This window comes from Pelecanus crispus, chromosome 3 (genome assembly GCF_030463565.1).
Source record: "Pelecanus crispus isolate bPelCri1 chromosome 3, bPelCri1.pri, whole genome shotgun sequence".
NCBI lineage: Eukaryota > Metazoa > Chordata > Aves > Pelecaniformes > Pelecanidae > Pelecanus > Pelecanus crispus.
Genome location: NC_134645.1, coordinates 32,373,611 through 32,396,662, shown reverse-complemented (window position 1 = coordinate 32,396,662; position 23,052 = coordinate 32,373,611). Strand labels below are relative to the sequence as shown.

Here is a 23,052-nt window from a genome sequence, read left to right as displayed (position 1 = left end):
AACCTTCAGATGTAAATTGGAGTAAGTCTGAAAAAAAACACTCTGGAGAATACTAAGTCCAAAAGCATTCTAAGGAATGCAGCGAAAATAAACTTTCAGCACTGAAAGAATTCAGAAATCTCAAAGACTGCATTTTGAAAAATTCTTGGGTTTAGATTTTTTTTTCATGATAAACAGGTTCCTTGTGTTCCCAGGTCCATATGTTGTTAAAATCTTACTGTGCTTTTACTTGTTGCGTTTAGCTTTCCAGTTTGTGCATCCTCTGAAGGAGAGATTGGCAGTTAACTTTTCCTTGGGCAATTACATCTCACAGTAAGTTCCCAGTCACTGCATTTGTGGTTAGGGGAGACAAAATACACCGAGATAAGAATACGTTCTAAGAATATATTTTGGTGCGATAGCTGCAGGTGAAGTTTTGCTGTCAGTGGAGTTGCAGTCACTTGTATAGAATGTGACATGAATGAAGTACTACAGTACATAACTTTTCATACCCTCAAACATGAGTGAAACAAAATGGGTAACATTAGACTTGTCAAGTGACATCAACTGTCTTATATTTGTTTAAAAAACAGAAAAGCTACCAAACTAAATGAAAAAATACAGCCCAACTCGTGTTCTAGAGAATTGGTTTGAGTCCCAGTTCCTCTTAACTGTGATTGAATAAAATACTTAATCAGATGGCTACCTTAAGCATGCTAAGTAGTCTTGCTTACTTTAATATGGCATTGAAAGAGCTTCAAGGTAAGCAGGTGCTTCCATTGCCTTGCTCAAAGACTCCCATGAAAATGGACAGAACTCAATAATTTCTCAAGGCTTAGGAAGAAAGAATGAATCGGCTTGACTTGTTAAAAATTTTTATAGCTTGAGATAGTTCATGAATAGCCTGTTCAAAAGGAGAACAAAGGTGGAATTTTATATTGTAGTACTCGTGATGATGATCTTTGGCTTTTCTTTGAATTTACTAGTTTCTAAAGAGCCTTTCTGAAGGTTGTGTTTAAACTGAAAGGCATGCAGGTAAATATTACATATGTTGAAAATAAAGCATTTTATCTTTGATCATATTCAATGGAGGCTGCTGGGCTGTCTGGAACAAAAGTTATAATTCCTGTGTTGGTGTTCACGAGGGGCACAGAAACGCTGAAGATCCCAAGCCTGTGTGTCTGTGCTGGGATTACCCAGTTTCCGTGGGTGCAAGTTAGCTTGCATCTCTGCCTGGTACATGTATGCTGTGCGTGTAAATGCGTGGTTTCCTTTATAAAGTCATTTGAAACAGCTACTAAAAATGATGTTGTGTTATCTCAGTTGCATGCTGCAGATGTCCTGCGTTTAAAGCAAAAAGGATGGTGCATCTGTCTTCATGAAGGGCTACATATTTGCAGTATCTCCATGCTTTATTTTCAGTGTAATAGTAGTCTGCAGAACAGTAACTTTGATCAGTGTACAGTGGTTTCAAGCAACAATATGGATGTGTCAAACCAACTTGGAAACAGAAATGTAACAACATCACCATGCAGCCTGTCTCTTACCTGAGTGAATGTAAAAATAAGCAGCCAGAAATTCCTAAAATGCTGCCAGACAACTCAAGAGGAGCTCTCTGCCTTGATGTCCAGCTCTCTCTCTGTCTACTTCAGTAGGCACTGAAGCTGCCTACAGTGTGAGAGAAAACCAGACTGTTCAAACACGGCAGTATTTCACATAACTAATATGTCTCTTCAGACTGAAATTAAGTTTAGCCAGCCACTTGAATTTACCCTCTGTGCTCAGCGGAAAGCCCTCCATGGGCTTGACTTGCCTGGGCCGGGAGATGGGGTCCCCTGCAGGAATGTGTGGAATTGGAGGCTGGAAAAAATATGCTCATCAAGCAGCATATTTGCCTGTTCTGAGCAGTTATCTAAATGAAAATGATTTCCCAGGGCATCTGGCTCTGCACATGATCTAGAACAAATAGCAGAGGATTAATTTTCGTTTCAGAAGTGAAGGGTTTAGCTATGTCTAGGGGAGATGCTGCGTGGGGGGGCTGCCGGGGCTAGCATTCCACTCTGTGAAGCACTTTCTGCTCAGAATTAGCATTCAGGCCATTAAATAGCTCAGCTGGCTGGGCAGGCTTAGCTCTCTGAGCACTCAGCAAAGGTATCAGGGAAGAAAATGAGTTAGACACTTCCTTGCTTGTCTGTCTTAATCTGTTTGTTGTGTCTTTCTGCAAAGTTCAGTGGCTGTAATGCAGGCCTTGAAATTTGGACTTGGAATGTTGTTGATTAAATTCAGTATTAAAGAGGTACCATTAAGTTAGCCAAAGCAGTTGTAATTAACTGATTCTGGTTTTTAAGCAAGTGTTGAGTTATTCTTCTAAATAGTACGTAGTTAGTGTTTGTTCTTCCTTGCTCTCCTTTCTCCTCCTCCCTCCCCCTGCCATGGAACTTGGGTAACAAATTCTTACCTAAGTGTGGTGTTTGACCTTTCATGTTGTTTATCAAAGTAATAATAACACTGGAGGAAATTAGCTGCTGTGAGCACCTCAGACAAGTTTTGGTTTTTGAGCTAAGCTCCTCAGTCACCTTTCCAGCATTAATAGTTTTTACTTATTTGCATTTTACTTGAAAGAGACAATACACTAAAGAAAATCTTTAATATCCTTTATTTATAGCACAGTGCATTTCTTAATAACATTTGGAATACATGTCACTTGGGAGGATGATCTTCTCAATCAGCATTGATTGAATCCCAGGATTTTTTTTAAGCTTGGGAAAAACTTGTGGTTATAGCATATCTTTTTAGTGTTCATAACAGTTCATTTTGAACTTCTGCTAGAGACCCAGCCTACCATCCAGAAATTTTGACAGACGTCTGCTGAAGTGGCTTGATTTATTTCAATAAGGCATTTTAAAAGATTTTCTTCAAAAATACAAATACGCCTGGTTTTCAGTAGAAATTGGAGGTGGGAAAGGAGGTTACTGAAACAGCACACTAATGATTATTAAACAATCTCTACTTTGTGGTCCTGTCTCCTGCTGACTTTCAAAGCGCACAGGCAAATTGCAGTGCAAGGTGTGGATGGTTACACAGTTTATGCCAAAATCTCTCTTCATAAGTAGTGGCTACTACTTAGTCTTGTGCAAAATGATCTTGGTCCCCTGCATCTCAACCATTGCTGTGACCAAGAGTCTGACAAATGTGTGTTCATTTAGAATAACCACACTTACATTCTGGTTTAATCGCTTGGCGTTTATGTAACTTCACTTAACTTTTTGTTGAACAAGTGAAAGTCCTTCAAAAGATCCCTGACAGTGTGTGTGTGACTCCTTTCCATTTCCCTGTGTTGTGACAGGGCAAGATGAGAAAGGTGCTTTACTTGCTTTAGAATAAAGTTATTTCTGAGCATCTGAAAACACCGCAGCTCTGTAAACTTTACTGTTATGTTTTTTCAGGAACGTCACATATCCATCAAGAGCTTGGAGCATGGCTATGAGCAATGTCAGTGACTCTGTGGTTCTGAGCAATGGCAGCATCTTGTCAAATGCTACTGGCCCAGGTATCATTGCAGCTAATGACGGAGATGTCACGGTCCAACAACTCCCATCCAAGGAAGCACCAAGAACAAAAGCGCCTCCAAATGGCTGCCTGCAACTTAATGGTACAATCAAACCATCCTTTCTGCCTTTAGACAACCAAAGAACTCAGCAGATGTTGTCGCAATGCTGCCACCCTTGTCCATACCATCATTCTTTAAGTAGCCATAACAAGCAAGAATGTCATTCAGTGGTTGGCAGCTCAGCACCATCTCCTATGACTTCGTGCTGCATGCAGCCACATACCGAGTATTCGGCATCTATTTGCCAAAACCACACCCCCATGTATCAGCCTGCCTGCTGTCTTCAGCCCTCCCCATCCTTCTGCCTTCACCATCAGTGGCCTGACCATTTCCAACATCAGCCTGTGCAGCAACATATAGCCAGGATAAGGTAAGCAGATTGCATTATTTGTTAGTTCTGACTATGGGTAACCTTTTCCATAACCATTTCATTTTCTTACAAAAGCAGAAGATCAAAAAGGAGATGAACCAAACTTCTTCCCTAGTATTTTTACAAGTTAATCTTTGATGTGTTACCAACTTTTTTATTTTTTTTTCCAGAAGAAACCAAGTCAGGAAAGTAGTTTTGCTGTACTACATGAATATTCCTGAAGTGAATTAGTGAATTAGTTCTTTCTGGGGGAAAACAGGCTGTTTTTTTTTCTTCTTCCTGGGGATTGTTTGGAAGCTTGTTAACTCTTTTACAAGACACAGTATATGCCCTTATTATGTGAAACAAACCAATGCAGAGATAGCTAAGCAAACACAGAAAGAACTGGTGTCTCTGCATAGCCTAATCAAAACCCGTATTTCCCAAAAAAGATGCATTGAAAAATACTTTCAACAATTCTATTAGTGTACTGGGTGTTTTTTCTTTGTCAGGTCAGCGAGTTGCCCCCATATCCTTCAGTGTATGTATTTGCTAAACTTCGGAGTTGTGCTTGGATTGAGAAATTTTGGGTTGTTCCAGGTTTTAATTCTTTCTATCTTCCACTTCATCCAAACTTGCCTCTTTATGTGTGTTAGCTTTGGAGTTCCAATGATAGTAGTCTCAGCTACAAGGAGCAACAATCACAAGGAAAATCTTCTACAGTCTGCCTGCTGGTTCAGGGCAAAATCAGTCAGTCCAAGAGGCAATTTCTGAAAATCAATTTCTCCATTGCAGTAAGACACTTCTAAGCTTTTATGCAAAGTTATTTTTTTCTGAGTTGCAGTTGAGCCAAACTGGATGAACTTGCACTGGGGTAATAAAAGCTACCCTTCTCCTTGTCATCCAACATCTGCATCCTTGCTCGAAAACTTGGAGCTACAAGTATTTCTGTCAGTTATAATGATTTTGTCTTGATGAAATGTATGAACTAATTTTAAACTTCAGAGAATATCAGACTGGGACAAATATGTAATGTGGAAAAAGTCAAAGTGAATAAAGCTTTTTTCCTTAAGGTGAAAGCAGATGAAAATAAGGATAATACAAAGAGCAAATCAGTTTTTCCCTGCCAGTTATTCCTCTTACAAATGGAAAAAATCTTAGTTGGAACTGCTTACAATCAGACATGTTTTTTCCACCCTGTGCTTGTTTAAATGTTAAGTAAAGATGAAAATGTTTATGTAATTTTGTATGCAAAGGTATGCAGGAGGTTGAGCCATAACAGAATCAGTCAGTCTTACTTTTCAGACTGTAAGAATGGGTGCACTAATTTCACTGTTTTTCTCCTTGTGCAGCAGAACTGTTAAACTTCATCTGTATTCCATAGTCTTGAGGAAGGGAACAAATATGATCCGTAATCTGTGTTTCTGTTCTTAGTCTAGAAAAAAGAACAGTGAAAAGTTCTTCCAGATATGGTAAAATAATGTTTTCCATAGCACTACACAAATATGAAGACTTTGTTTGAACTGCTCTGATTGGGATCTTGAACCAAGATGCTTTTTTTCATTTTGCACTTCCTCACCATGGTGTACATTTCTACATAAATGTATGTAAATTATAAATAATGATTTATGGTAAATGTTCATCTTGCTGTTAGCAGTCAAAATAAGGATACAATCTGACCTTTAAAGCACCTGTACTTATTAACTATATGTGTTAGCATACTGTGCATATCCCTATCAAGTGGTTACTGTTTCATTTCTGGACTTCCTTGTAGCTAAGGCAACTGAATTTTCTCAGCCAGAAGATACTTGCAATGTGCATCATAGGTCAGCAAATCAAATGAATCCATCTTCTAAAAGCCACCTAGCTTCTGGTTGCTATTACCTGTTCTTTTAGCCTAAACATGGTAAATAGGACTCGGGTCCCATGCCATGTTGGGGAAGCTGGACTTCTTGTATGCATTTTAACTCTTGAAACTGGTCGTGGCTGCATTAATGGACAATGCATAAGTCTGACTATCGCTTCTGTTACTAGCATGGAACCAGACTTCTTTTCTCTCTGAATAGTCTACAAGGTGTGTCTAAATGTTAGTCTACTGTTGCATCGTAAATCTGGTTTATCATACTGAGAGGCCATTGTCAATGAAGACACGTTGGTAGATGGTAAAAACATGGAGCAACTGGATGCAACCTTGCAGGAGGATGGATACATGCTCAGAAAGAAGCAAACTACCTCATCGGTAGTTACTTTGCTGTGCTAAAGAGAGTAGGTAATAAATGTGTATTCATTTTTTTATATGCTCAGATAACTTTCTGTACACAGAAGAGTGACACTTAGGTGTGTGATATATTTACGTGATCTCTGCTCCACACTCTATTTTTACTATATTTTGAGCCTATAACCTGCAAAACAGCTTCTTCTCCACATATTTTTCTTACAAGGCTAATTGGAAATTATCCAGCTTTATAACATGTGCATGTTTTAACAGGGTTATTAAAAATACAGGTTCTCATATGATACATTAATTAAATTCAGTGTGTAGTCAAACTAGCTTTCATTTTGGTTCTTTGTATTTTTAAAAAATGCATTCAAATATTGTTCTAGTTTTAAGTTTGAGGGGGGGAAAGATGTGATTAGAGGGGGGCGAACAGTTTTTGCAAACTATCGCTAATGCTTACAGCTCTGGGCAGGTAACCAATTGTTTCATCAGGACAGGTTTTGTCAGGTTTTGAAGCCCAAGGCTTAACATTTGTCAGTGACCTAATGTTAAAGGAATGTGACTCCGGTATATCACTGCAGATTGGAGTGTATAAAGAAGACAGATTGAAATAATGCCACGCTTGTCCTATCCTCTTAAAGCTGGCTGGATCTGGAATTTTGTAGTGTGTTCAGCTTTGAAGTTTAAACTAAATTACATGGAAATGTCATCTATACACCGTAACTTGAATGTCTGAGCAACTGGTAATTTTTTTTAGATCAGTGAAAAAGGCTCATAGCATGAAAGAAAATATTTTTAGTGGTTTGTGGCTTACAATGTGATTGTGGCAAAAAATTCTGTTGTAAAAGTGGGTAAGATAGGTCAACTGTTGGCTGTAATGATTCTGATGATTTTTAGATATTTTTCTGAGGTTGGAAGACCTTGAGCAAAGCTTTTTTTTGTGTGTTATTTTGTGCATATTTAAAATGTAATTCATTCAAACACATTCATACATCTTTTTTTAGTGGGTATAGTATCTTGACTGCACAAATACTCCCTGGGAAATTCTAGCAATCTCTCCATATCAGAATGCAATTGTCCAGGGACTTGATTTGCTTTCTGACAAACAGTTTCTAAACTTACCTGTTTGGAGCACGGTATGATTAGTTCTTTTTTTCAGGTACTTTTGGAAGGTGTGGGTTTTGGTTGTGGGTTTGTTTGGGTTTTTTTTTTTTTCCCCCCATCCTGCCCCTTTGGAGGACTGATGTTGAAGTAACCCTTTTAGGCTGAATGCACTTATGTATCTCAAGAAACCTGCGGGACTTAGAGCCACTGGGAAGGTGGGTAGTTATTGTCCCTCCATTGCTACCATCTGCTTTTGTAATCATCAGCAACCTTCAGCGGGTAGACGGTAGAAATGAGGAAGAGGAACCAAGTAAGGCTGTTAATCTGAAGAAGTGGAAGAAGCATGAAGATGATGCTTGACAACTGGAAGCTCTGAGTTAGGAGTCACTAGGGAAGAGTAAAAACTATGCAGCCCAGCAGCGTGTTTAGTAGAATGAAAGGAGGGTAAAATAAATAATGAAGAGTTGGATATTCTAGCAGAACTAAACACTACAGTGAAGAAATGTAAAACCAGAAAACTCTTAAAATAATTCCTGGTATTTTTCAAAACCTGTTATTTGTATAGGAATGTATGCATGTAAATAGGAGCAGAAGAGGAAGAATGTGCAGAAATGATTCAGTAAGTCGTCTCAGGGTTGTAGAAAGCGTGGGGTAACCGTGCTGTGCATGGCTGTCATCTCTGGTACCAAACTGAATTGCTTCTCTCAGACTTGTATGTGAGCTTTTTAATGGGAAAACACCAGTTAAAAGCTACTTGTATCCTTGTTAATCTTGATGCCAGCTTTTTTGGAATCTCTCTTTGGTGATACAGTTTAGAAAACTTAGGTCTATGGACTCACAGACAGAAGGTGGGGGAGAAGAGGTCAAGGAGCTGCAAAAGAACCGATGGTACTGCTGATAAGGAAACTGCTCCAAACTGCCAGTGCGTGTAGTGCTTGCATTTCCGCCATATTGAACCAATAAATTCTTTCAAGTACACTTCACTCAGTGTAGACCTGCTCTATATTGCCTACCATTATTTACATTTCAAGACTATACTGTTAATGCTTTCGGTTAAAGGAGATAAGTGAAGAGAACTGTTTTGAAAAGCATCTGAATTCTCTCTGGCAAAAAACACAGGATAAAAGGACATGTGGGATGATCTCTCCATGATCATGCAATCATCTCAAGCCAGAACATGAAAATAAAATCAGTTTAAAGCCTCACAGAATCATTAGTTTGGCTAAGATTTAAGACTTTGGGATATACGTAAATTGCTCCTCATTCCCCCACTAGCCTAGTTTGGAGGTTTTAGCTCCCAAAGCGTAGTTTGAATTGCTGGATTCAAAGTTTTTGCTTGCTAGACCAGTTTATATTGTAAGCAAGGCAAAAAACATAGTACTTCAGAGTCGGGGAAACTGGTAAAGTGTTAATATCTTCAGACTTATTGTACATCTTCCTTTCAGTTAGATTTAAGCCTTCTTTTGAACTGTTTTGGGATTACAGATTTATGTGACGGTTCTGGGATTTTGAGTTCTGCTGTATCTCTGAGTTCTGTGCCACACGCTGTTTGAACAGTATTGCAGATACGCTTCAATACTTACGCTTTAATACTTTAAAAAGGAGATCTATAAAAATGAAAAAGCTGTGAAGTGAGGACAGAACATTATAGCTGCCTCTTACCCATTTTATATTTTCCTTCTAGTTATTTAGCATAAAGATTAGAACCAGAAAGAAATAAAAAGCTCTTGTTTTTTCAAAAAGCAAGAGAATGTTTGCCAAATACCAATCTTAATAACAAGACTTTGTTATGAAACAGCTCCCTGCTTGATTCCAGGAAAAGGATAATTGTTATCTAGTACATTCTGTGTGGCTTGCAGAGCTGGTTATAGGTGTATATATGTGTATACAGTCTTTTGAAATATTTTAATTTCAGCAACATTAACTGTTCATGAGAACTCCTACATAGAGTTTTTTAAACAAAGTGTTTTCCACCTGTCTAAATATTTTCCATTTCTAATATTGTTAGCTTCTGCTCTATCTGATGCATTAGAAGATACTTCTGTTCTCACTTTTTGTATGAAATGTGTACTAATGTCTTTTATACAAAATACATATGCATATACTGTGTTATTAATAAGAGACTTATTCCCTCCCCCTAGGAAGATTAAAAATAGATACCTTTTTAAAAAAAATCCTTTAAGTCAGATTTTTGGAAATTGTTTCTGAAACTTTTTATTAGCCTTTAGCAACTATGTTGTGGTTTAACCTGGTGGGCAGCTAAACACCACACAGTCATTTGCTCCCTCCCCGCCTCCCCACTGGGACAGGGGAGAGAATCTAAAATTTGTGGGTTGAGATAAAGACAGTTTAATCAGACAGAAAGGGAAGGGAAAATAGTAATAATATACAAAATCAGTGATGCACAATGCAATTGCTCACCATCTGCTGACTGATACCCAGCCAGTTCCCAAGCAGAGATCGCAGCCCCCCGGCCAACTCCCCCAAAATTTATGTACTGAGCATGACGTCATATGGTATGGAATAGCCCTTTGGTCAGTTTGGATCAACTATTCTGGCTGTGCCCCCTCCCAGTTTCTTGTGCACCTGGCAGAGCATGGGAAGCTGAAAAAGTCCTTGACTAGCATAAGCAGTACTTAGCAACCACTAAAACATCAGTGTGTTATCAACATTCTTCTCCTATTAAATCCAAAACACAGCACTATGCCTGCTACTAGGAAGAAAATTAACTCTATCCCAGCTGAAACCAGGACAAACTAAAAGGCAAAAGCTGTTACCATCATTTCATTCAGTTTTCAGGATGCTGTAAATACCTTGATTCGTGCTGTGGATCAGGAGTCCCTGCATCTTGGTAATTTGTATGGAAACAATACAAATTCTGGCTCTATTCTCATTTAAACCATTTATTGCATGCTAAAATAGGAATTCTTTATTCAGTGGTTTCCCAGAATGAAGAGGCTGGAGGCATATGGGAACCACAAACTGGATGCTTCCTTTCGTGCCGCAGCATTAACAGCCTGGTGGCATACTTGGGGATTTTGATGTAGTTGAGGAAAGGAAGGGGAATGTGTAGCAGTCTCATGCATCCTTCTGAATCTGAATCCAAATGTGGGAGTCTCTGCTGTGCACATGTGGAGGAAGAGCTCTGCCTGTGACCAAACAAGTGAACTTGTTCCTTTTCTTTCTCAGAAATAATTTTTCATGGCAGTCAATAATTTGAGCTGTGCTTTCTCTTTTCTACTCATTTTACTCATTTTTACTTTTAGTCTTACATTATCCCCGAGTGTGATACCTTAAGAGGTTTATTCCAGTTTTATTAATTCATTTACTCTTCTCATGATAATTATTGTGCATTGTCAGCTATGTGAACAATATGCTGCACTTTCTGTTAGTCTGGCACAGAGCTGAAAGCAAAGGACTGACACACAGGCACTGGAATACAAAGAAAAAATGCCATTTATAATTCAATGGCTGGCCAAATTAAAAATAACATGCATAGCAAACAAAAAATTAAGTGCACTTAAGAAAAAACAAAACAAATGCACTCATTCATTAGGCAGTCCAAGGGCAGGCTTTTAATTGTACTAATTAAGCATTAGTACTTGTCTAGACTTCAGATCACTTTGAAGCAAGCATTTCTGCAATAGCAAAAAAGGATTTTGAAGGTTCCTGCTCTTGTCTGAGTGCAGCTGAGTACCAGCCTGGCCGTATTTTGACCTTTAGTCTCTGCCACTTACAAACTCCAGGTTCTGTGCATGCTTGAAGATGAATTTCCCGTGCCCTGTATCACTCACCTTTCCTCGAACAACAGAAGAACTAGTACTTAACTAGCAATCTGCTGGGCCTTTGAACTGCAGTCTTCGGAAGACATAAAGCTGATAATGTGAGGGAAATGGTAAAAAACACAAGTCCTTTCTTTTGTACTAAATTGACTGGAAAACGAGCATCAGCTGTATTCATTCTTGAAAAGGACTAATTGGTGTGGTTTTGAGATGACTTTTAAAACTGAGCATTTATGTACATGCACTTAGAAAAAAAAAAAAGAAAACGTGGCAGAACAGCCAAAATGACATCAGTTTGTTGGAATGCTTTGACTGTGTATAGTTGTTCTCACGCACTTTTAATGTAATAGTAGGTTGTGATAAGGTTCAAATGTGAAACAAGACAACAAAGAGCAAAAGTCTAAACTAAACGTGGCCAGTGACCTGATTTTCAGCACTCTTAATGAGATGGGATTTGAAAGCTTTGGGTATTCTTCCATCTTAAAAGTTTTCAGTCTTCCTTATGCTGGGGGGAAAATGCAGAATGAGGAACATCGACTTTGGAAAGCTCTTTGTAAGTTGCCATAATTGTCTCTGTCTCTAGCTCCTTCCAAAATCACTTGTCCTTCCTCTGATATTTCAATGTTGTCTTCATCTCCTAGTAAGTAATAATTGATGTGTGTGCTTTTAAGTAGTCAGTGGTGCTTGAACGATAAAACAAAACAAAAAAACCCAAACACAATACAAGAGGGAAATACAGAGGGTGCCTGAGGAATTTGGCATTAATTTTGCTAACTAAGATTGCTGTGCAATTTCTGCCCAGGATATCTGCTGAATAAAGAAATCTCTTAAAGCCTTGACTACCAATACAAAATAGAAATGAGATGGTACCACTAACAGGTCAGTATAGGTAAGGGAAGTTACAGGTAGGAATCCTGATCATATTTCAGAAAGCCTGGCCCCTCTATTTGGAAATTAGAATATTTTTTTTTAAATAAAATCATAAATAGATGAAGGTACTGGACTAGAAGAGGTTACATGCATCACTTCTGTCACTTTTCCAGTGTTTTCGGTGATGTTAATGGGCTACCTTTCCACAAAATTCTTGCGTTTCGTTTCCAGTTTGTAGGATGTTTAGTTCATTCAGTCAAATGGATGAACTTTTGTTAACTTTTTGCTGAACAGTTTTGATTATATTAAATCTGGTTTATAGTCTGTTTAATCTTGCAGTGCTTTTTTGGCGTCTTAGCTACAATACTGGAAACCTTTAACTGTTCAGTAAATATTCCCTTTTTGCTTGCTTCTTACTGAGCAAACAAAACAAATTTAATCTCAGGAGGTATAGAAGGTGATGTTGCATTATATATGTACGGTTTTTCATCTATGTCAGCATAAGCTAAAGAGCCTTCTTTGTGTAATTACTTACTGAATCCTTTTAAATCTTTTAATTGTGTTGAATATACAGTTGCTTTATATCATTTAAAAATTATGACATTCTAAGGGACTAAATTCACAGACATTGGAACAGCAGCTCAACACTGAAAGGTATGTTCAAAGTGAAATACTTCGCTAAATTTAGAACCGAATTGCTTAAGTAACAGTATTTTCATTTGCTGCAAGAGATTAAATACGTAGAAAGATAACAACTAGCATTTGTCCCCATAGTCCGTCTAATATTTTTTGAGAAATGGTAAGGGATTGTAGTCTATCTTCAAAAAAGCTCTCTGGTCAGAGGACGTTTTCTGAGAGGAAAAATGGCCCCCATGGTGACTTACATTCACAAATTCTTACATCTGCACAGGAAGGAAGACTGAAGCATGTACCAGTTGAAGCGTGATATATGACAGTTTGAAGCCTTCCGACTCCAGAGTCAAACTTACATATGCTTAATGTCAATTATTAATGCCTATAAGAACATGGATTTCAGCCTTTGTGGATAAATACCTTGATAAAAATAGGTGCTCTTGTACATCTCATTCTCTTTGGTATCATGGGATGGAGTTTTTCTTGTGTGTATGTTGTGATTTCTTGGGTCATGTTAATTTCCTGTCTGTCAGAGAAATACAAGATGTGGCCATGACCTTGGATTGCTCCATTCAACTGGGAAGTGTAATAAAAACAGCTTTGAAATAAAATATTTCTAAGGAAGGAACTTTTTGCCAGTAAAAATGCTGAAAACTACTCTAGTCATCATTTAAATCCCAGAACATATCTATTAATTTCACTGTAATTACCAAGAAAAGAAAAAAAACTAATGGTTTTAGACTTGTGAAGGATCTTGAAATAATATTAGCCTGCTCCAAATTAGCTGTTGGCTTGTTTTCAAATAATGATTCATGGTGGTATTTTACTAAGCCTTTTTTATTGTCTTGAACAGTTCAGAACTTTTGTTTAACTTGCCAAGCAGTACTATATGTGGTCCTGCCCTTAGTGCTTCAGAAGTTAAAGGAATATATATAGAGAGAGCACTTTAATGAAACCTTTTGAAGAAGAATATACTTTAAATTATGTATAACTTTGCCATTTAAAGCTGGGACAATCCAGTTTAAGTATGTCTGATGGCAATTTTCTTATTGACAGTTTGAGAACTGTGTTTAAAAGTGGCTACACTCATTAGAAAAAGTTTAGGGAAAGAAGAATGTAAGAAAAATATTTTTAGGGTGTATATTACTTGGCTCCTTCATACACTGTCAGATTTTCCTACGGAGAAGATGATTTACTTCCTGTTCAAGACAAGTGAACCAAGTAGACGCTATTAAGGAAAAGAGACAGCTTTCCTAGTATTTGATAATATTTAGCCAGTTGTTGAAAATGAAAGAGGAAAGGCATTAGAAGTCAGTTTTGCAAAAATGAGTTTCTAAGGAACTTTAAACTGAAGACTTTGTAAGTAAATCTGGGGCTCCTACATGTATGCCATCCACATGGAGCAGTTGGGGGGGGAACAAACCCCAAACCTTGGAGATGTTTATATGAGCATTTCAATGTCAAGTCATCTGTATGTTATAAATTTATAGAAGTTTCAATTTTAGCATATAATGAATCATATGGGGATAGAATACAATAGACTAGACTATTTCAGTTGGAAGGGACCTACAGTGATCTTCTAGTCTAACTGCCTGACCAATTCAGGGCTGACCAAGTTAAAGCACGTTATTAAGGGCATTGTCCAAATGCCTCTTAAACACTGACAGGTTTGGGGCATCGACCACCTCTCTAGGAAGCCTGTTCCAGTGTTTGACCACCCTCTCGGTAAAGAAATGCTTCCCAATGTCCAGTCTAAACCTCCCCTGGCACAGCTTTGAACCATTCCCACATGTCCTATCACTGGATACCAGGGAGAAGAGGTCAGCACCTCCCTCTCTACTTCCTCTCCTCAGGCAGCTGTAGAGAGCAATGAGGTCATCTGTCGGCCTCCTTTTCTCCAAACTAGAGAAGCCCAAATCCTTAGCTGCTCCTCATCGCACATTCCTTCCAGCCCTATTGGTAAACTTACCAGAGTAACTTCAAAATGAACATAGGTTATGTATAGGATGTCAATATGATTGCATTGAGCTTTTCCTCTCTCTCTTGACTTGATGGAAACATGTTTTCCTGTTGTTTGTTGGTGTGAGCTGGAAGTTTGTGATTGGGGGTTGTCAAAACTACCTGTTACTTTTTCAAAGTAGGTTAATAAAGTTTAATATTAGATTTCATAGCATAAAGAAAGTGAACAAAACCTTGGCTTAGTTAAGTATATAGAGTTTGCCACTGATGTTCAAGGACTCTGTTTTTACCCAGGGTACATGCTGTAGGTCAGTAAAACATACACTTTTATGCTAATTTAAATCAGAGCAAGAATTGCTTGGACAATGACTTTATTGTTAACGCCTTCCTTAAAATTGCTTTTCTTGCAGAAAGGCAATGTTATTTGGTCATACTTGCTGTGAACATAGAGCAGATCCTCGGATGGAACTGAAGAGGTAGGTAAGAATACAAGAAGAGCAGAGAAGAACCTTTATAAAGCTTGGTATCTCAACTATAACACTGTGAATTGACATCTATAATATAGTTGCCAAATAGCATTGATTTTTGGTCTCTCTGCGACAAAGACTTTCATTTTGCCTAATTTTATGCATAAGAATAGTCTTAGCAGAAATAATTCATAAGTATAAGGTTAAGCAAAGCTGCAACATTGAGATTTCACGCTTTTTAATGGGATGAAATAGCAGTTAGTTTCAGATCATCTCACCCTGATAATCTAGAAATAAAAAAATAAAATCCTTTTGGATTGTTCCTTGACATTTTATGTGGGAGAGAACAAGAAGATTCTTTGCATTTTTCTTGTTTTCAATAAAACCTTAAAAAAGGCAACTTACCAGAAAACTGAATTCTCTTTACAACATCCTTCTGCTGTGGGTTATCCTTTTCTTCCTTTATAGATGTAAATAAGTAAAGCTAAGTGCAGACAAATACAATAAATGCTACATGTTTCAAAAACATCCAGAGACAGTTCATGGTTAGAATCAAGGAAAACTCTACACATCATAGCAAAAAATTAAATTAGGAGACTTGTAAAAAGTGTTTTTGCAACTTAATCTGTTGGATTTGTTGCCTGAGCGATTGTAGTGATTGTTAAAATGGTAAAGCACATAGGTGTTATACCTGATATAGCAGCTTGATATTTAAGAGCAATTCAAATTGTTCTCATGGGTCAATGACTTCTGAAACACGAGGATTTTCTTCCTCTGTTGGCATTTAGTTTGTATTGTATGTTCTAATGGAAGGTGTACAATATGATGCATATCTCATTCTATCCTGCAGGGTTTTAGCTTCTCCTTGAGTGTAGTAATGATAAAAAGCTATGTTTTATTGCTTCTTGTAACCAGATCTACCAACAAAGGGAATGGCTTCCCTCTGGCAAAGTAAAGCATTGAGGTTAAACACCTCATAATCCTTGGACCGGCGAGTCTTTATATTGATTTCCCCCCCCCCCCAGTAAGTACAGCTATTTATTGTAACTTAACATTTTTGACTCAAGTAAATCCTTATGTGAAAGGCAAGAGTGCAAAATTAGGTTTTCTGCTGTTGGCTCTTTAATGATTATTTTTTTGGTATAGCTATGTTTAGACACCTGTGGTATATAAGGTGCTTCAGAAAGAAGATACAGTTTTTGTCCTAAAGACTACACTATGTCACAAATATGCTATATGTTTTTGTGGATGTGAAGTTATTTGTACTGAGAAATAATACATCCTTTTTACAAATACCTGCATGAGGAAAGCAGAATTAAGATTATTTGAAACAGTCAGTATTTGTCCATACTGCCAGAAACTGAAGGTGTTACAGATCTTCTGTAATGTCTACAATTTTAATTTATTCTGGATCCCATTCTGCTGAAGCAGTTGTCATGATTGCTTCTGCTGTTATCTGCAGTATTATTAGTGATCATTTACAGCCCTGTAACAACTTCTTTATGATAAATAGCTGTAAGCTATACATTTATTTTCAAAATTTTGTGTTGCTCAGTGCTACAATGGAGATCAGTCCACCTGACTGTTAGTTTTCTCTGAACAATTGGAAAATTTGGTTTTTCCTAATCAGTCAAGTTTCTGTTAATGACCATTTACATGCTATACTTGTGCCTGGGTCTGAGCCCTGAAATTATGGTTGGCTGTCACTGTTCACATCCAAACGTCACCAAGCATGGATCTCAGCTGGATTTGCTAAGGGATGGCATTTATCAGTAGTCAGTACTTGATTTCATCTGACACCAGGTCCTGTAATGAAGTAGGAAAAGTGGTTGCAAAGACTGGTGCATATCTTTCTGAGATGCTTCTAGTCCATTCAGCTGGGGGTTCACGATAAACTGCTTGATGGCAGGCAATGGTATGAAGAAGAGCAGTGCTTCCTCAAGTAGCGCTGGTTCCAGCTGAGAGATTGTCCCTTTCACTGAAGACTGGCTCGGCTGCATCAAAGCACCAGAATCATCTGGATATTGCTGCTGGGAGCAAGGCTTTCTGATTCCCTTAGCTGCTGTCTCCCAGGAACATAACTGAGGAGAAGCACATGTACTGGTAGTTTTGGATTTATCCATGATGCTGTTAGTTGTTTCCTTACACCTTAGAATAGGGTTCAACAATCCCAGGCAGTGCCTCGGTGCTGCCCCGTGTCAGGGTGGTAGCCCCACAAGCATTAATTTTAGCTTGAAGTCTAACTAGTTTGTTGTTCCTCCAAGGAAAAAAGGGGAAAAGTCCTACATCTGAGTCCAGTCTCTACATCTGCACACTGTAAAATAGAAGTTAATTGCATCTAGGTGGGATGAAATAAATCAGAAATCAAATGTTTAACCAGTGCAATATCCAGAATTATAGTAGGAATTTAAAATGTTTTAGGAAGGTATTGTTTGGATATGTTAGTACAAATGTATGTTTTGGAATGATGCTTTGTAACTGACTTTAAAAAAAAAAAAAAGTTACTGGCAAAGTAAGCAGGAATGTTCCTGTTCAAAATCATATTAGTGTCTCTTTCAACCTTTTAGGTTATTGGTAGCTGCTAACACTTTTTTAAAATGTTGGTTGCTCCACAACAGGTAGAAAACTCTCTTCAACATATGCTTCAAAACATAGCCTGTTTTCCTAATTTTCTATTTCATGGCTACCTTCTGCAGGTTTTTTGCACCTGCTCAGGAAGCAGCTAGCATTGATTCTTTGTGGTGTGAGGCAAAGGGGGTTAATTAAATTGATACCTTTCTCACAACTGAGGCTTGTAAAGAAAGACTGCAAAAGAATGTCTTGGAATATCTAGGTACTTTTATTGTCCTCTGACACATTCAGGTTTGTATTCCCCTGAAATGCATTAGATTAATGAAACAAATATACTGCAAAAACAGTAAACAATCTGTAATTTTATTATTAAGTGTTAAATTCATTTGGAACAATCCCATGCTGAGGAACATGCTTGTGAAACATTGCTTTGTGCATGTTCAAAATATTGGTAAAAACACTGGGGTTAAGTGCTTATCTCTTCTCCCAAGTAGTTAGTGATAGGACAAGAGGAAATGGGCTTAAGCTGCACCAGGGGAGGTTTAGGTTGGATATTAGGAAAAATTTCTTTACGAAAAGGGTGGTCAAGCATTGGAACAGGCTGCCCAGAGAGGTGGTGGAGTCACCATCCCTGGAAGTGTTCAAAAAATGGGTAGATGTGGCACTTTGGGACATGGTTTAGTCTAGTCTACCCTTGATTGGCTTAGAGTAGACTTGGTAGTGTAGGTTAATGGTTGGACTGGATGATCTTAAAGGTCTTTTCCAAACTAAACGATTCTATGATTCTATTCTATGACTCTATTTAGGCTGGAGAGGTGAATATTAGAGCTGTAGTAGTCCAGTCCAAACTGGTGCCCTAATCTTGTAGGAAGTAACTCTTCTTATTTCCTACAGTAAGCTCAGATATTACAGCAACACTTTTTAAACACCACTCCTCCTTTTCATCGTGTTGCACAGAAAGATGCTAGTCAACCAAATAAATTTCATGTTGAGAAACTTCTGGGGTTTTTAACCAATCTAGTTATCCTTTCTTTATGTAGTTCCTAATTGTATGATGCTTAGTCTAAACTTGCCATTAGGAAAGGACAGGATGAAGCAAAGCATCTGTTGAATAGGGGCTGACTTGCAGTAAATGGTGGTAGAATAGAGCCCGTCCTTTTCTTCCCCCTTCCTTTCTCCCCCCTTGGCATAGTATGTATTAGATTTTAATCAGTGACTGTAATTTATGTAATAACTTGGTTGTGCTGTCACAAACAACTGTGATTGTCACTTTCCGCTGTCAAACTTGTGAGAACTAAGTACAGAGGTAATTTAATACACAGATCAGCTTGGCATTTGTCCCAGCACAATTATGGAATTCACCATTTCTTTCTCATGAAAACTGATGAGGATTTTTTTTTTTGTCTAGACTTTTTTTTTTGAGGTCAGTGGTGTTATTTAAACTGGCTAAATGAAAGTATAATACTTCAAAAATTAGACACAGCAGTATTAATTAAGTGGGAAAGATCTGGTTTTGCCATGCATTTCTGTATTTTAGAGCATAACTAAAGAATTTTTGGGGCATAGTTTTCAGGGATAACTTTTGACCAATATAATAGAGTCATCACAACAGCTGCAAGGGATTGGTTACACTGCTGGAATTCACCAGGGTGTACACAGGTTTTTTTAATGCATGCTTTTCGAAAGAAAACAGTTTGATAGCAGGTGTGACCTTTAACCCTCCCAAACTTTGAAGAACTTAATCACCATCATTTGTTCAGCACTGAATATATTTTGCAGGTGGAGGAAACAGAGGGAAATGTAGTTTGGTTTTGATGGGAAAAGGGGAGGACAAGGAATGGTTGTGTTGGTATTTTTACCCCTTTTGTGTAAACCAGTCAGACAAAGTTAATTTTCAAAAGTTCTATCTAAAACAAATTTCAAGTTCTGTTGAGAATATCTGTTTTGCCATATAGTTAGAGACATAATTGAAAGACAGAGTAAAGCTTGAAGAGAGATATTTAAAAAGTGCCCATCTACTAAGATTTTGCGTGCAGAAGGGGCTGGGAGAGCTGTGAAAAGAGTGAATATACAAGAAGATACATTGAGAAGGTGCTTGTGTCATCCCCAGAGCATTACCAATTACACATTGGTCCCTTCCCAACAAATGTTTGTCTTGCCAGCTTTTTGAGGACCTCAGATGAGGTTCTGTACCTCACTGTCTGAGCAAACCCTTGTATTTGCGGGGAGCGCGTAGTGATGTGGACATGGCTCTCTGGATGAACCAGCTGACCCTTTATAGAGCCACGGGGATCACAGTAACGATCATACAGCATGGTGTATGATGATGTGGATAGCAGTGCTGTAGCCCATGCAGAGGAAAACATGGCCTCTGTGGGAGTTAATTCTCAACTGAAGCACCTGATTGTTTCTTCATCCTTGTAGATTTAACTGTTGTAAAAGTGGGTACTAAAACTGACAAAGTCCAAGGATACATAAGGCAATTTTATCTGCCCGTATAAACTGGAATTGTAATGTAAACCTGCATACAAGTCAGCATAATTAATTACAAAGTTTGTACTAGTCGTTGTCCTTGGACGGCTGCTGGTTATGCCAAATAGTTGTATGGTATTGTTGCTCATGGTAGGGTCCATTATGACACAGATGAAAGCGGGACTCACTTTCACAAGTGACTGAGCATATATGGAAATTCAGATCTTTACAAATGAAAGCTAGAAATTCATGTTTGAATCACGATATTAACAGTAAATATGTCTGTATGTATTTCTCTATAATCTGTAAACCCAAGAGTGTATGCTGCAATTACAAAAATCTGTTACCTGATTCTGTAGCTTTGTCCCCTTTTTCATATGGGCACGGAAGCACGCATTCAGTTTCCGCTCTGCATTGGTGCTGAATTAGACCGTGAAAGGGCTTGTCTGTTTAAGCATTTCTCTTCATACAGACTCCTGTTGTAACTAACTTCAGATTCAAGTTTAGTGAGTTCTGACTTCAGTACCTAGTTTCTTATCGTACAGTCCAGCCTTAGTTGAGAAAAGTTGATTTTGTGGTTGAGGCTGTAGATAGGATGGCGAGAAGTCCCCTGAGCCTGCCACAACTTTTCATCCTCAGGCAATTTACTGTTGCAAAATCATTTCAGAACTCAGTTTATTTGGGTTTCTGTACATTTTGGCTGCTGCTGAGTCTGTTGTGCTTGTGGTGGTATTTTGGCATTAGTTGTGAAATTGAGTATGTTCGGTACCTCTGAAAGTCAGATTTGTGCATCTTGGACTACAAACTGAAGGTTGGTGATATTTCATAAATTTAATCTTAATTTTTGTGCCTGGATTTAACGGAAAATCCTTGTCTGTACATTTCCTTAATCCTTGAGTTCCTGCAACTGCAGGTTGGTTATTCTGCTTTTTTCCTCATTTTCACCAGCTTCCTCATAGTTCAAGGAGCAATTTTTACTACTGTGTACTACCTACAGGCATGTCCCAGTTACCAGCTCTACTACTTTGTCGGGTTGGAGCATTTCCAGACAGCAGTGAATTACGGCTGATAGAAGTTTGCTTTTATACAATTCTTATTTCTTACAACAGTTAAATTAAGATTGATTTATATTTCTTGAGGAAATAAATATTTTAGCTTTCTATTTCTTGATGGAATATTCCATCATAGTTATATTTATGTGCTGTATTGCTTGAGATACATCATGAATGAAGATGAAGGGTAGAGGAGGGCTTAGCATCAGTGTTTAGCTTTGCTAGATTAATTTGTTCTTCCATCCTCCCTGCTGAGGAAAAGGATAATAGGAATAGTCACATCTATATTACTCTACGCTGTCAATTACATTTTCATCACCCTTTTGCTATTGTGTTAGTTAGCAGTGCTTTGAATATATGTCTGAAGTGGCTTGTTACTGCGTTAAGAGCTGGTTTGCATTGGATTATACTTTTTTTTTTGGTGTAACAGAGCATGGTGTTTCTGAGGCTTGGTTTTATATGGATTATTTCTACTTTATCTTTACAGTTGCTCAGAGTTAGATACAGTCTAAGCAGTACTGTCACCTACTATGGGCATGGCTGCAGCTACATTGAGATGATGATGCCAGAACATTTTGGTTCCCCAGGACTGGAATTTCAACCCAGTGTGTATTTAAATCTCATCCTTTGAAGGACAGCAAATCTCATTCTTGAGTGCTGAATTAGGCTTTAAACTTTTGTGAAAATCTGAGGAGTCCAAAGTTGGAGCTATTAATCTGGTGGTGTGAAAGTATGCAAATCTTTACTGTTTTGGAGACCTCAATGTAGAAATACTAAGTGATCTATTTTATGCAAGCAGATGTTTCTTAATTAATTGTTTTTGAAACCTTTTTATAGAAGCAATAGTAAGTATGTCCTTGATGGTAACGCAAGTCTATAACTTATAGTATGGTTACGTCATTGGAGTCATTGTATGTCACAGTCATAGGCAGGAAATTCTTGAAAGGACTTACAGATTCTTCATGGGAATTTTTTTAAAGTGAAATTTATGTGAAACTTACTGATCCAATAGCTAACAAAATGAAGTGTTCCCTGAACAGCAGCAGATATGAATAATTCGCATTTGGGTTTGCAATCTCCTCATGAAAGTAATGTTGTTTGTATTAGATTTTTAACAAATAACAAAAACTTGCATAGAAAAGTTATTTTATATAGGTACCTTTATAGGTTATTCTGTTTCCTGCATTATGACAAGACAGAATTTATGTCCAAAATAATTTTTTGTAGTGGAATTACAAAGGACAATTAAGAAGGTTCGTGAATTGCGATGTCAGAACATGGTGTTTTGGTTGTCTGTTCCCATCATATGTAAACTTTGTCACGGTTTTTAATGGTACTGAATTTTTATTGTGTTAGTTTATTTGGTCTCTTGTTGAAAAGCAGAAAAGCCTCTTAAATAGTAATGCCAAAAATCAGCTGCATAAAATTTCACTTTTGAAAATCCAGCTGTCTGTAGCTGTAATTATTCTCTGAATTACTTGTTTGCAAAGACTCCATTGAATATGATTGTATACCTTTTAAAATAATTAACATTCTAAAATACCTGATTTTTATAATTTAGCTGCTTATCCATGTATGGGAAGAATTAAACAACTAGACACGTGCATGTATATTTTATAGATTTTCAATTACTCTCTCTTTTTCCTCTTTCCAGGCCAGCCAGACCATTCAAGTTACCAAAAAGGTAAGGTCTAATACTGTCACATGTGAGGCTTGCAGAATCATAAAGGCAGTAGATAAGGTGTTGGCAAAATTGTTACTCCCCACACAATGCAAGAGTAAGGAATGTTCAAGGAAAATAGTAGGCAATCAAATTAAAACAGATTTTTTTTAAAAAAGTATTTCTTTATGCAGTGGGTAGTGAATTTCTGAAACTGCCACAGGAGATTGTAGAGGCAGATAGCATCAGCAAGTTCAAACAACATTTAGAATTACTGATCTACAATGCGTCCCTAAGTAAACACTGAAAGAAGGAGCCAGGGACAA

At 37.7% G+C, this 23,052-nt stretch overlaps 1 protein-coding gene across 1 annotated transcript in view; it reads left to right on the top strand.

The window, feature by feature from the left end:
* Nucleotides 1-3,425: 3,425 nt before the first annotated feature.
* DISP1 (dispatched RND transporter family member 1) overlaps nt 3,426-23,052 on the top strand; it is a 36,150-nt gene continuing 16,523 nt past the window's right edge. The window contains exons 1-2 of the mRNA XM_009481594.2: nt 3,426-3,959; nt 22,721-22,750. Of these exons, the coding sequence (XP_009479869.2) occupies nt 3,457-3,959; nt 22,721-22,750 (533 nt within the window). The 5' untranslated portion in view covers nt 3,426-3,456. The remainder of the gene's footprint in view (nt 3,960-22,720; nt 22,751-23,052) is intronic.